We start from the raw sequence: 15,400 nt of genomic DNA on the forward strand, positions 1-15,400 counted from the left end.
AAACATAAGGTATAAATGTGGACTACTGTTAGACTAGAAATGTATATAACAAACAGTAACTGGCCACAAAGCTGCACTAAAGATCTATGCAAATTTGACAGCTTTTAATTCATCTCTACCATTTACAGCAAGTTTAATTAACACCCAAGAATTGCAAAAATCTATCTTTAGTGAACAAAAGATTATCTAAAATATAACCTGGAGAAAGTTACTAACTTTCAGCCATATAGGATATTCCTGTTTGGTTCTATTGCTTACAATATTCTATTGTTTTTTTTATAAGAAGGGAAACTCATTCTCAAACGGTGTTAATAACAGAGTTTGCATCTCATTTCCTAAGTGTCTCCAAGAAACATGCTTTATGATACTGCCCTTCAGTAAGAGGGACAATAACAATGCCTTACATCATGCATACAAGAGAGCATAACTGCCTTACACCACTTCATAGTCCTCAGACACCCAAAATAAGTTCAGTTAAAAAGTCATTCCCTCAACCTAACCTCCCCCTGAAGGCGAGTGAGACGTGTTATGTCACATTCCTATTTCCATATCCCTGAGATGTTGTTCCCAGCTTCAGTGTCACCTTAACGATCACCAAAGCCAAGTTCAACTTACATTCGGTGCCCTAAATCTGCCAGTCAGACAGGGAACCAACCAGACAAGTGAAACCGCATCACGTTCTAACCCCCTTGCCATCTAACCTCTAACCCTTTAGTCAGTAATAACAGTCTAACTCCATTTGACTCGTTTGGCAGTGTGCTCATAGAGTTGAAGTTCAAAGTAGTTTATCACTCTTTCATTTTCTTAAGGTAGTAGCCCTCCCACATACATATGTCCTTTTGAAGAGGTCCACTGAGACCGCAAAAAATGTGAGTACACACATTTCATACCTCCTTAACAACCAGCTGGTCTGACTTATTGCAGAGTAGCATCACTAAGGTCCTCACTATAACCTTGTGAGGGCGAAAAGCTTATTCATAAATCATATTCTAAAGGTAACAATAAATCAACACAGGACGAAGGTGTACTTCTGATTCAAGTAAATATTAAATTTATCTGACCCCAAGAAATATCACGCAGGTAGATCATATTCTTTTGCCATAATTCCTGCACTTCACTCGCTTTGTCAGCCAATTCAATACTGTAACGGCAAAAACGAAAAAAGAAAAAAACTGAAAAGTGATACCCAGGCTCTTACATCTATATGCCTGTAACTGTAAACCTCCAAAACTCTCTGACAGTCATACAGTCCAGTGCGATACAATTCCAATATCCATTTTGCTATGCACTAACATCAATAGTTGTAAAACCACTAAATAACAACGATTCCTTTATTGTGATGTGTGTGCCACTGAATTTACACAAAGTCAACACATTTTAAGCCTGAGTTTTACTAACAGGAGTAAAACAAATGTCCTTGCCAAATGTATTCTGCTTCGACAGATTGCTAAAATTTTGATAAATACCTGTTGATTGACAAACAATGCCACTGAGCAATACACCACTGAGCAATAGCAACAAAAAGAGCCCCCTGTTGGACACTCATTTATTCCACTTAAATCACCACACATCCTTCATAATCACTGTATTATATCATTCATCACCTTTAAGTACCATTAGCCGTGGCTAAGGATCATAACACATCTCTTGGCTGTACTCTCCATAGCCCCCCCATCCCACTGAGTCCACCTTTGAGCTTGAAATGGTGGATTGAAAGGCTGACAATACAGAGGACATAAGACCAGAAAACAGAGTTTAAAGTTCTTTTTCTTACCCCTTGAGGTGATTCTTTTCAGCAACTTCGGTTGTCAGCCTGAATCCACAGGGAGTCAGCCTAAACCAAGTACTGTACCAGGCCAACAAAACCGCCACCCGTCTCCAGTCGTCCCCCACCTGCCTCTCCGAGAGGCCTTATAAGGACAGAGTGCTGCCTATATATAACCAGTATCCTTCAAGACTCATAGCCAGTACAACCAGTGAACTATTTGATGAACAGATGAACATTACAGTTATTAAAGCAAAGGTTTTAAAAGGGAATTACTCATTTCTGTCATATTATCGGAAAACTGCATGCCAAGCATATGGTTGTGAAAACATATCAGGTTTTCCAGACAATGCAAAAAAAAAAAAAAAAAAAGTGATAATGGTGATGTTATTGGGGAGAATAACAGACATTTACCTGAATAATCAATGGCTCCAGTGCCAGAATAGCAGCTACAGAATGAACTTTCTTAAGTGATATATTAAGCTTGACCTTTGTTTGCTGCAAATGCACTTGAATTTATACATACATTTGTACATACATGTAAAATCTTAATTTATTGTTGTATTTCAACATAAATAATATCATAAGAATACAGGTGTTTTAAATCTAGCATTGCTTTGGTCAACACCAAGCGCGCTGTAAAAGCGTTTTGTCCATCTGCATTAAGAAATATCTTGAGATGCTGTGCCGCATGCTGAACTTTGGCCATGGACTATATATAACAGTAGCTACAGTTACTGCTAGACTATTCCTGACAGAGTGAAGGAGCTGGGAAACTCATTTCCCATCCGAGACTAAATCATGTGAGGAGACAACGTGAGGTTACATTTTGCAGCACAGGGGTCTGGGAAGGAGTGTTTAATGTGAGTGATGTCGATAGAAGGAAGTATGTAAAGGAAAGCACTCATTTAACTGCTAATGTTGCTGTCATTTGGACACGATCTTTTAATCATTTTTTTTAACAAATAACTGTATAACTGTCAAGCAGAGAATCAATCAGAAAATTCTGGGATATCATTTTCTTAACCTTTGACATCTAACCTCTGACCCCTGAAGTCACCTGTGCCACTTTGCATGGAATTTTGCAGAAGAAAATGATGTGAGAGATTCATTTGTTCATGCACCATGAAGCCATAACAAAGCTTTGTTACAACTCAGGAAGAAAAATAGATTTGCAATATTTTTTATATTGAATAAGGCATCATTAGAAAGATAGTTTTCTCATTCTGGCTTCATGTGTGCGTATTCTTGCATGACAGAAAACCGGTCTGACGTCTAACTGAAAAAGAGCCTTTTGTTTCCAGCCTACAGTTACTTCAGAGCTCAGTGCCATGTGTTCTGACAAGGACTAGAGCGGGTCGAAACACTACACCAATTTTAAAATCATTGTATTGGACCCCATACAATTCAGGAGTTATTTCAAAGGTCTTTTAGCAGTACATAAAAGTCTTCAAGGTCTGGGGCCTTCTTATTTATCTGACCTGCTTTATATTATCCGTCCTGGAGAACCACAAGGTCCTCTGGTACCGGTCTTCTTGTTTGATTTTGTCTAAGTCTTATTAATTTTATTTAATTCCTTTATTCTATTTCATTTAAATTAATTTTTTATTGTGAACTCCATTATTTATTTGTAGTTTTGTCACTTTTGTTACTGTACTTATCTGTAGTTATTGTTTTAGGTTTTTTTTTTTTATCTTTTTTTTTTACTTTTTAACTCCAGTGATTTCCTCCTGGGCACTCAACACTTAAGTAACTTTGTCCACTTGGTTCATGTGGTTGTTGCAGTGCTGACCGCTCTGGTCTGGGTGGCTGTGGGGGTCCACCACTACATGCCTGTGGCTGTGGTGTTGACCCTGGTCCACGCTGGCCTGGGTGGGCTGGCTTCTGGTGTAATAATATCCCCAAGATATAGCTTCTTCACAGTAGCATCAAACCAGATGTTTTTATTCAAGTGATCATTTTATGCTGACATTGATTTGCAAGACAGTAATGAGGGATAAGAGTTAGTGGAAAATGGAGTAGAGGTATGTAAGCAAAATGTACATGTGCTCTATTTGTATGTGTCTGTGTGATTGTGTCTAAAAGAAAACTGAGTTGAGTGTGTTTTTAAATTGCTACTTCATGGGAAATCATGTTACAGTAGTTTGTTTTGTTTATGTTTTTTTTTAAAAAATAAAATAAAAAAATAATTTACTTTAAGATGCAAAGATATGTATTTATGTATTTATTTATTGCTCTGCAATTGTGAACGCAAAGGTTTTTGTTGTTTTGTTTTGTTTTTTCCCAAAGAAAACCTGCAACAGTCTAAAAAATATTAGTGCAATGCCCCAAAGTAACCGGTAGGGGACGATCAAGCAAGCCCAAACTACTGCGTGCTGACGTTCAGTCCATGCGAAACTCACGATTTGCTGAGAGTGGGTCCGCTCCTTTCCTGTTATCAGCCGGATGACGGGGAGAAATGAATGGGAGCGGCCGATGAGGATTTAACCATTTAAATGGAGTGGAAAACGGCTTTGCCTAAACAAAAGGGCCATGCCGAAATAATAATAATAATAATAATAATAATAATAATAATAATAATAATAATAATAATAATAATAATAATAATAATAATAATAATAATAATAATAATAATAATAATAATAATAATAATAATAATAATAATAATAATAATAATAATGTCCTGCGATGGACTGGTGAGCTGTCCAGGGTGTACCCTGCCTGTCGCCCAAAGCCGGCTGGGATAGGCTCCAGCTTCCCCGCGACCCTGAATTGGAATAAGCGGTTCGGAAAATGAATGAATGAATGAATGAATAAAAATAATAATAATAATAATAATAATAATAATAATAATAATAATAATAATAATAATAATAATGCAAGTATATACAAATTTGTTTCCTGTTATAGTTTTCAAACATGTATGAATGAAACATTAAACATGTGAAAATGTTCAACGAAAAAGGGAAATTTGGTGGATTGTAACATAATGTCGGTACTTAGTACAGATAAAACTGTTATAAAATAAGCAGAAGTTATTTTAGGAATCATATTTATGCAAAGTTGTCTACTGAACTTGAATAACACATCATTATCTAGTTGCAACGTTGTGGAAAAGTGTATCTGTTTGTTTAACCCATGTGGTAAAAAGGGGGTGCTCTCACTGAACAAGCCGTCATTTCTGAACGGGTCATGATCTGGCTGGTGCCCTGGCTGTTTCTCGGCGTTGCTGGTTTTTAAATGTAGTGAAAACTCCTCCCAGCCTGCTCTCCGCCGGACCATCCTAGCGACAAATGGTGCAGACCCACGGAAGAAGCCTCGGGATATAAACAACTAGCTGCTGTGTCTTGGTAATGTACTCTCGTTGAATGTTGTAACCTAGTTATCTCAACAAGATACACCCCGGCCTTCATTTCAACACCACACCTCTCTCTTACTCTTTATACGATCCAAGGAAAGGTAAGTTTCTCTAATGCTTTAAGTCTAATTCTCTGTCTGCTAACTGAACTTATAGCTTCCATTAATGTTTTCTGCGGAAATAGCATTTTCCTCACGAGCCTGTTAACTACAGCTTTGTGCTCTTTTCTTCGTCTTAGAAGTCGAAGTTTGACTAAATATGGATTTTCCAGAGGCTAATATAAACTAAGTTTTCCTTCTCCTAAACTATTAATAGTCAATATCCACGACACTTTGTTCTTCTGGTGGCATTATGAATTGCAGCGCAGTCTTAAACGGTTGCTACATAGTTACCTATATGCGACATTTACATTTATTAGGATTGTTTTCTAGATTAAAAGTAGCTGGTTTATCTTAAATGTAACTAAGCTTTAAAGTTGAATATTGAATGGAGGAAATGTGAGTTTAGTTTTTCAGCAGTACAATAGTTATTGTGTTTAACCCTTTATGGGGCAAGTGACTATTTTTGATCATTTCGTTTTCTTTCATATTGTTGTTGTTGTTAATGTAACAACGGAATGGAGGTCTTTATACATACCAGAAGGACAATTTCAGGTTAAAATTTCTAATTTCAAGGTGTTTCACTGAGTGCCCTATGAAGGGATAAGGAGCCTTCCCAAAGAATTTCCAAACTCACTTGCAACCAAAAAGTAACATTAGCATGTGTCATTAAAATCTTTTTAAAAAATAAATTCATATGTCTTTGTGTGGAGCAAAGGCATGTGAATAATTCATCAAACTTCCTGGAGCGTTCAACAGGAATGTTGACTGAAGCAGCGACCACAGAATAACAAATCATTTTTAAAGGAGTCACTTCATTGGTAATGCCACATCTGATAAAGACCTTTAAGCCCTCAGTAGTATTTCTGGTGATGAAATAGGTCAGGTCTTAATTCAGGCATCTTTGTGGCCTTTGTCAGCCGAGCAGTGAAGTGTTTGGAAGCATGTAAAAGGACATTGCCCAGTAAAGATTTTAGGCCTTCAGATACGCTGCAAAGTTATTCCTGAACAATTGCTTGAAGCTTCCAAAAGCTGTTCGGTCAGCGGAGTCAATAAATTATGAGTCCATCATCAACTCAACAGGGTTCATTTAACATTTAGTTTATGGCATCTGTCTGTGCATAGCAATACACTCTCACCTGACTGGGACATTACTTGCTTCCTGCTTATGATGTTAATCTTAGTACTTCAATGCATTTATCCATGGCCACGTGGATGCTTTACATCTTGAATCTCTAGACACTCTGGCAAACTAAAATGTAGACTGGCATGTTGCTTTGTGCTTAGACTATCCATCCAACCATTCACGCTCACTCCTAGGGACAATCTAGAGTAGCCAGTCGGCCTAACATGCATATCTTTGGGTGGTGGGAGGAACAGTACCTAGAGAGAACCCACACATACATGGGAAGAACATGCAAACTCCCCACAAAAGGCCACAGTGCTAACCACTACACCATGTTTACACTATAATATGTTAAATATATTTTGTTCTCACTTATATATGTATATTTTTACTTTCCGTTGTTACAAACATTTGTATAAGTAGATCTGGAACTGTATAGTCGATTGATTTAATGTCTGTGTGAATGATGAGTTTAAGTTTATTGTTGGTTCAACTCTAACAGGTGGGATGTTTTCAACTATGATATTTCAACTGCATTGAATTATTAAATTATTAATTAAATGATTAATTATTAATTAAATGATCACTTGCTAATTTACACCATTCTTAAAATTTCTCATGTCGGTCACTAAAGGTAACACTTCTATTTTGGAAACTGTGTGTATATGTGCATGTTTATAACTTGCCTGATCTCTCTTTTTATTATTATTTTTCATGCATTGTTTCACCAAAACCTTGAAATAGCAATGAGTAACAATGAGTGCCTATGCTTTCTGATTAAATTCTATTCACACCAAGGTTAGTATGTGGTTTTAATGTGGATGTTGCAGTAATCTGGAATTCTGTTGTTCAGTACTGAGTGCTACATAGAAACAGTTTCCTGAGTAAATTTTCTTGTGAAATCTGTTTTTCTTTTCTAGGTCAGCCATGAGGCTCTGCTCACCTCTTTTAGTCTGCCTTGCTGCAGCCCTGTTCTCTGGAGCTGTCATATCTTCTCCGTGAGTCCAGATATCACAGGAAATGTGTAGAGATGATTATCATAGGAGATTGTCCAAGTATGATGCTGTTTTACTGCCTCTGTTTTTGTCTGTTTTTATATTTACACCAGCTCTCTCTGTGTAATATTGTCTTATAATTATAGTTGTCTATGGCATTTTATACAAATAACAAACAAATAAGAAGCTGCTAAGAAGTGTCTGTTCATTTCAGCCATATGTGGACCAAACTGGTCCTGACCCACCACTGGCCCAACACCTTCTGTTCTGTGAGTGTCTTGTTGTACTTCACATTTTGGAACATGTGCTTTTTTTTATTCAATGTTGCAATTACTATGAAAAAATGATAAAACTAGAGCCAGCTTTGATTATATTGTGTTGTTTATACACATTAGTAGTATGTTTTTACTTAAGATCCAGAACCCAACAAGTTGATGATTACTTGCTACAAGATCGTGCATAATAAGATCATAAGATACAGTCTCTTTGCCACAAAAAGTCAGTCCTGAATGATTAGAGACTTAAATTACTTGTACCAAAATAACACCCTGTTTTATGATCTCACATGAAGTTGTTTGGAGAAGGAAGAAAATGTGGTTTGACAGTCTAAAAATGCAGAAGTGGGGAAGATTTGTAGCTGTCAACAATATCCAAGATATTATTCCTTTTACAGAGATACTGACCTTTAACAAGCTAAACAAAAGAGGAAAACAATTAAACTGCATCTGGAAAGTTCCACATATGTGCTGATGATGTCATACAATTTCTGTTGTTATGAAAGTTTTGGGGATCTGCGCCTAGAGAAACCAAAGTAGTATAGAAGGAAAACAACATCTTCATGTGACTGTAAGGTCTAGCAATGGCAGCCTTTTACCAGAGACCAAGCCATCTCATCCTATCCATTCTCCTCCAGCTCTGACATAAGCATCTGGGCCAGAACAAAAATGTTTCTAAAAAGCTAAATAAATACTTATTGTTATTAGTAGGATATGGACATACATTGTTGGCTTTTGCATCAATATATATTGTTGAATATGTCTTCTTGAGCAACTTTATTTGGTCCATCTGGCTTTGACGTGAAAGAGCCAGTAATCTTGACAAGCTGGTGTGAAGCATTGTCAAGTGAACTACTTCTCTGTAATGATTGGTAGAGAAAGATGAAAAGCCTTTGTCACCATGCCATGTGTAAGTCATGAGACTGAATGTGTCATCAGTGTCGTAGGGTGTGGTAACTTTCTGCTTGTGGTTGAACAGTAGTTTCTGTAAGTTGCAGCATTTATTTCGCACTTTGTGGCCACACTTTTCCTGCTCATTATGCTCTCTTGAGAACCTTTAAGATAGTTCAGTTGGGTTTTTTTTTTTTACATAAATGTAAGTTGCTTTGGATAAAAGCATCAGCTAAATGAGAATAGAATAGAACAGATGTTTGCTGAATAAGTTTGATGTGTCAACATTGGGTTTTTAGTTTCTATTTAATATTGATTTATTTTTTTTTTAATGTTTATAAATGCTTTTGCTTCAGTAAAGCTGAATATTATGTTGTAACCATCTTGAGCACACTTGGACTGTATGGTGTTGGTGAGGATTATTTGATGGAGAAGCTATGGAAGATGTAAATAGCAACTTAATGGCAAATCAAAGTGCTGAATTTTCAATTTAAGTGGGACCATGTCAGCCTTGAGAAGCGTAAGCTTCTTAATTCAGTTTAATTCAGCTTTATTTGTATCGCGCAACTTCAAAACAATGTTGTCACAGGGCACTTTACATACACGAATCAACATCCACATCATTTCAAGCCAATTCATACATATCCTATTATAGAAACCAACTGATTGCATTGAGTCATGACTTCGATTTAATCCCCCATCCTGAGCATACACGAGGCGACAGTGGGAAGTAAAAACTCCCTTTCACAAGAAGAAAACCTCCGGCAGAGCCCGGCTCAGGGAGGGCAGCCATCTGCCTCGACTGGTTGGGGTGGAGACGACAGGAAAGATAGATCAACATGTACAATTGCACTTATTCAGGAAGACCTGCAGAAAAAAGGAGAAATAAGTTAGAGATGGCAATATTGTCACATATTTATACATTAATACATTAGAGAAATGGAGCGAGGTACATCTCAGTGCATCAGGTGACATGCCCATTGCTACATAAGTAATAGATGGCTAGACTACCGATAACTATAAGAGCAATGAGCATAACATGGACAGTTGGGTAATTGAGTATACATTTCATGTTTGCAAGTTTTAACTGTGTAATACTGACATTGTGCCTTTTATACAGTATTATTTATTTATTATTTATTTATTTATTTATTTATTACATTTTAGATGGAGCACTGTCACCCCAACATTAGCTACTGGACGCTACATGGACTCTGGTGAGTGTGTGCACAAGTGCTTTTTAATCATATTGGAGTGTATTTTTGTATGTGTCCACAATAGCAAGTGATTACTTCTGTGTAAGAATAGTTGTGGAAAAATGTGTTGCCAGAAAGTTTGCCCACAGATACGGGGGGGGGGGGGGCGCAGATATTTCCGAAAGATTTCACACCTCCCTTTGGCTTCCTTAGATCAAACATAATTCAGGCAGATATTTGTTTAGTAAGGACAGTTGCAGGAAAAAAAAATGTTTTATTTATTTAGTTTTTTTCACTGATCAGGTGCCCACGTCACCTTTATTGTGAAGCCCTTCAGGAGTATTTCCAAACCATGTGCATATTGCGAGGAATGTTCTCACCTTCCCATGCAGTGTAGCCAGTGAGATCTGTTTCTGCTGCTGGTTCTGTTATTTGGTTATGAAAAAAACACAGCTGGAACCAGGAATGGTGAATGAAATCGTGTTTATGCAGCATTCTCCTGATCTAGATCAAGGATATGCTTTAGTTTATTTTTTTTCGCACATTTCCAAAAGATCATGCTGCACAAGGTGCTTCACAAGCTAAAACACATCTATCATAAAGAGTTCATAATAATGAATAAAACTAAATCAAAGCAGTACATTGAAGTAAAACAATTAAAATAAAGGGTGTATTTATAATTAATAAAATATTTATATGCAGGTCGGGTGTCAGGTTATATATAAACAGGTCGGGTCCAGATTTCAACAGGAGATATCAACAGGTCGGGTTTGGTCATCGTAATGCATTTAGCTGACTCCAGGTTGTTGTTGGACCCATGTAGGACTCTGGTTCTGGTGTTCCTAACTTTACTGCAGTGTGCAGAACATACATTCTCTGTGTGCGTGCTATTGGTTTTGCTTTTCCTCCTACCCAAGCAATAATCTGCATCACTTCCTCCTCCTTGATGCTTGATGTGGCTGGCAGACATCACTTTCATTTTGGAAAGTCTGTTAGCAAGCGAACTGAAACCCCTGGCTTTCCAGCAGGCACAGACCGGAGCTCACTTCTGTCTACATCAGAGTGCAATTGGTCTTCACACTGTGCCAAAGAAATCATACTATTCTTGGAAGCAAATCATGGTCCGTTTAAAGAGGACCAAACAGCAGCAGTGTGAATGTGGATAGCACTGAAACACTGAACAGGAAAGTGCTGCAGATTTGCAACTATTAACTATGTTGAAATGGGTAAAAATAATGATGAAGTACACAGCAAAAATGTCCTTGATTAATGTTTGGGTTAAATGTGCACTTTTTTTTAGTTCTGTTACTGTCTCTTCTTTCTCTCTGAGGGAAATTGTGAATCTTTGTGTGTTTCAGGCCAGATCAGGGGATCGACTGCAATAATTCATGGCATTTTAACTCTTCCCAAATAGAGGTAAAACACTGTTCAGACCAAACATATTTATCATTTAAACTCTTAAATGTAATTTATCTTTACCTGGACTGTCTCAGACTGGTAGATTAATTAGAATGGTCTCCAGTTCAGTGCAGTTCAGCCAGGATGAAGCAACACTAAAGAATACTACTTTAGGGATGCAAAATAATTAATTTCATACTTGAATCTGTAAAAAATGAACAGATATATTAATGTTTTACTCTTCTATAAACAGAAGACTACCTTCTCTGATAGAATGAATATGTTTTTGGTTGTGTGTTTTCAGGACCTGCTTCCAGACATGGAGAAGAGTTGGCCTGACCTGCGTCGCCCTTTATCTGCTGGCTTTTGGTATAACTGATCTGTCAAGCTTACATTCTTCTTATTGCATGTTTGTTTGGATGTTTTGTTTTTTTGTTTTTGTTTTTGTTTTTTTTAGCTTTTAACACTGCAGTGCTACACTAATACCATTTCTATTATATAATTATCTTTCTACTTGCCTGTTCAACACATACTTCAGGATGTTCAGGAACTTGGTTGTTTCCATTATGGACGATGATCTTAATGAAGAACTACATTATTGCTACTACAAAGCCATGAAATTAGTTTGTGCATAAAGACTTAAAAGAATTTTATATAATAATCTTTTTCAGAATATTTTTTTATTTATTTAAATGGTCCCAAATTATTTAATTTAATGCTTTTTGCTGTTTCAAAGTTTGCCTCCCCTCTGATTGGCTGCAAGAATTTGCTTTGCCAAAGTTTGTTCAAGCTGACTGTCTATGTTTTTTCTCTTCTTTTTGGACTTGCCTGCATGTAGTGTAGGAATGTCCAAAGTCGGTCCTCAAGTGACACTGTCCTGTTCCAACACACCTGGCTTCTATTAAATGGATCCAACATCCAATAAAGTTCTGCACAATGACTTATTAGTTTGAGTCAGGTGTGTTGTTACAGTAATACATGGAAAACCTGCAGAATAGTGGCCCTTCAGGACTGGAGTTGGACACCCCTGATGTAGAGTGTATTTATTATTGTAATGCAATATAAAATATGATATAAGCAGATCTTAGTGAGCAGACCAACTTCACATGTGTCGATTTCAGGAACTATTTACTGAATAGTACAGATATTCCATAATATGGCAAAGTATTTCATGGCTTCTGAATTGAGGATGTTTACATGAAATAATAAACCACCCTATTTGCATTTTTTCAACAGGAAATATGAGTGGCAAAAACATGGCACATGTGCAGCCAAAGCAGCTACATTGAACACTCAACACAAGTACTTCAGTAAGGCACTGGAATTGTACCATAAAGTGGATTTGACCAGGTATTCAGCAATAACATTGTCACACATACATATGTACACAGTCAACTACATTCACACCCACCCGATTTGTTCAACTAGTTGTATTGGTGTTATGTTCTGTACCTTAAACATCCATGTTTGCCATCGATAGTTTTCTGTTTCATGCTTCATTTATTTTTGTCTGCCAGTTACGACTTTGTTACTTTAAAGAATTTGTCCTTCTGTTTTTGCAGCATCTTGAGAAAGTTTGACATTATCCCATCTGAAAAATACTACACAGTAAGCCTTTATTTATAATATCAGTTTTAGATAAACACAGATCTAATCTTGTGTAAATAAAAAAAAAAAACAACTAAATGGTCACTGCTACGGCCTTTCACTAATGCTCTCCTCTCTGCTCATGTTGTGCAGTTTTCCCAAGTTGAAGGAGTGATAGAAAATTTCTATGGGATCAAACCTAAGATCCAGTGTGCCCATTCCTCAAAGGTATACATCTCTAATTTAATTCACACAAGGAAATCAATTCTAAATTATGCGTTTTCCTCCTTTCTAACACTTTGGAGATTAAGTTTTTTTCTTGATTTTTGTGGTTAACAGAATGCTGATGTCCAGATTTTGGGGCAGATTGAGATTTGTTTCGACAGTGACTTCAACCTGCTGGACTGCGAGAAACACTTCATCATGAACACTGTTTCAAAGGCAGGTTGGGACGATGACAGGGCTATTAACAAAGCATCAGGATTCATGGTTTGTGACCATGACATGCCCGTTTACTACCCACCACTTCCATGACATGCATACATAAACTGAAGCGTAATTACACACTAAAAATAAAAAACCTACAACTTAATTCTTGTTTACAAATCAACTGATTTAGTTTGCACACACACATTTACTGATTTTTTTTTTTTTTTTTTTTTTTTTTTTTTAAATTTTATTTTAAATCAGGCTTAACAATAAACATTGTACCTCTATTGATAATGTGTGAAATGATTTAGTGTAATCTAGTAACTCATTTTAAAGGTCTGGCTGGGATTTAGCTTTCAGATAAGATGTTTATATTTCTGCAAAAAAAAAGAGCGCAAACACAAGCACACATGTACACTAACATGATGCTGTGCTGCACTTAAATTCTATCACTGATTCTTCCTTGTAGAGTCTGACAGAGGACATCTCTGCACAACATGTTAATACCATGTTAATCTATAGAGTTTTTGTGTGATGGTATATTTCTGGTGACATGTTGATTCTACAGTTGTTTTTATGTGCCAATTGTTTTTAATGTTATAATTTTTATGTGTATTATTGGAACTTTGTTAGTTGAAAAATGTCTCTTAAAATTACCATTGAAAAAAATTCCAAAAAACACATTAATTGATAGTCATCAATATTGTTGAACCAGTTTGCACATTTATAGTAGTCAGTACACATAATAAGGTTTTTTTTTCAACAGAAAATTGTTATTTTAAGAGCTTAAATGTCTTGCTTTGCATTATCTCTATATTTCATGCATTGTAAATGAATGTGACAATTGTCATTTACTACTTTTTGGATCTTTGCCAAGTAAATGCACTTGAGTTAAATTTGTCCTGCTCAGGTCTGTTTCTCTGTGGGACACACCTGTAAAGGGTTTACTTCCTTCTGCGCAGTTTTTTTTTTTTTTTTACAATATAGTAGCAAATCCTGGAATGTGGAAAACTCAAGGAACATGCACAAGATGTCAAACAATCTCTTTACAAATCATTTTGGCTGTTCTGAGGCCTGTGCAGATTAATGCTTTGTTAAGAGTGATTGATTTGCATAATGGCCTGTTTCTCTCTGGATTGGTTAGCTGGGGCTATTTCCTAGAAGAAGCATAATCAGTTCAATTTAAAGCTAAATGATTTTTCAATATCTGCAGTTGACTCCTGTGATGTAAAATTACTCAAATGAACAGCTGTACATTGTAATTTGTAATGTCAATAAAATATCTTGACATTTTTCCTTTTTGTCATAAATTGCTGTGTCAATATTCAGTACTGTGCAAATATCTTGAGCCAACCTTCATTTCTTTGGATATTAGCTGGAAAAAAGGAAATACTTGCCATGCTTATTGACATGGAAGGATGTACAATTTTTTGAGACACATTTGTTCTTCAACAGAGTCTGAACCCTCTTTGGGATTCATTTTCCAGACATTGAATGATAACCGCACTCTTCTGGAGACCCTTTCTTCTTTTTTTTTTTCTAATAAGGCTTCAGTAAACAGTGGATGGGTGAATTAAAGGGCCTGCTCCATTTCATGTCTTGTTGCTAGATCCTTTGTGGATTTTATTTCTATTTCATAACTTCTTTTTGAATTGCTGTTTATTTACTGTACTTTTAAGACCTACTGCATCTCATGTCCACTTGGCAATTTTGTTCATATATATTGAAGACCAAATCTATCATACTTTGTGCTAATGTTTCTGAGACATCTGCACCACCCACATAATTAAAACTTTTTTTCTCCACTCATGTTCTTTACAATTTGACATTTCTTCTGCATCACAGGACAAGGGATGTTTCTTTGTATAGCATTGTTCATGTATAAGACAACTCAAAGTGCTTTAAATTTGTATTCCAATAGGATTTAATGATTGTATGATATTACAAGCAGTCCTTTGGAGTAATTCTCACAATGGCTGTTAAATATGTCAAGTTTCTGGATAACAGCTCTCAGTTACCATCCATCAAACTTATCTGGGATTTCTTACAGATGGAACTAAAGAACTGGGGACAAATTATGTGTGTTTATGACCAGACTGGACTTAAAATAAAAAAAAGAAATACTTACAATACTCTTTACAATATCTTTTCTATTTGCATTTTTAATGCATGACAGTCACAGTGAATGCAATCTTGAGGTAAAAGTTCATTCTAATGTCTTTCTTTTAATGTAGTAACGCACAGTACAAGTAGGTAGTCACAGTAATATATTTGAGTCTGTC

General features: G+C 36.3%; 2 protein-coding genes across 4 annotated transcripts in view; one reads left to right on the plus strand and one right to left on the minus strand.

Annotated features, from left to right (window-relative positions):
• Positions 1 to 1,900, minus strand: part of myom2b (myomesin 2b) — a 35,608-nt gene extending 33,708 nt beyond the window's left edge. Inside the window, exon 1 of the mRNA XM_079239507.1 lies at positions 1,775 to 1,900. The gene's annotated coding sequence lies outside the window, so the exon portion shown is untranslated. The remainder of the gene's footprint in view (positions 1 to 1,774) is intronic.
• Positions 762 to 14,401, plus strand: rnaset2 (ribonuclease T2). Of its 3 annotated transcripts, none has more exons than XM_079239516.1 (10): positions 771 to 869; positions 7,268 to 7,345; positions 7,557 to 7,611; positions 9,676 to 9,725; positions 11,063 to 11,120; positions 11,407 to 11,471; positions 12,339 to 12,452; positions 12,665 to 12,710; positions 12,843 to 12,917; positions 13,029 to 14,401. In XM_079239516.1, coding segments are annotated over exons 1-10 (738 nt in total). In that variant the 5' UTR covers positions 771 to 867; the 3' UTR covers positions 13,224 to 14,401. The 3 variants fall into 3 exon arrangements, with proteins under 3 accessions (XP_079095644.1, XP_079095642.1, XP_079095643.1); XM_079239517.1 differs by lacking the exon at positions 771 to 869 and adding an exon at positions 5,058 to 5,224; XM_079239518.1 differs by lacking the exons at positions 7,268 to 7,345; positions 7,557 to 7,611 and having other exon boundaries at positions 762 to 869.
• The last annotated feature ends 999 nt before the right edge of the window (positions 14,402 to 15,400 follow it).

The sequence above is a fragment of the Telmatherina bonti genome (genome assembly GCF_933228915.1).
Source record: "Telmatherina bonti genome assembly, chromosome: 1".
NCBI classification, from domain to species: Eukaryota; Metazoa; Chordata; class Actinopteri; order Atheriniformes; family Telmatherinidae; genus Telmatherina; species Telmatherina bonti.

What these genes read in the sequence shown, in the direction of transcription:
- rnaset2 (XM_079239516.1), top strand. An exon ending in CCTTTATCTGCTGGCTTTTG is followed by an intron (nt 11,472 to 12,338) that starts GTATAACTGATC and finishes TTTTTTCAACAG; the next exon opens with GAAATATGAGTGGCAAAAAC. An exon ending in CATCTGAAAAATACTACACA is followed by an intron (nt 12,711 to 12,842) that starts GTAAGCCTTTAT and finishes CATGTTGTGCAG; the next exon opens with TTTTCCCAAGTTGAAGGAGT.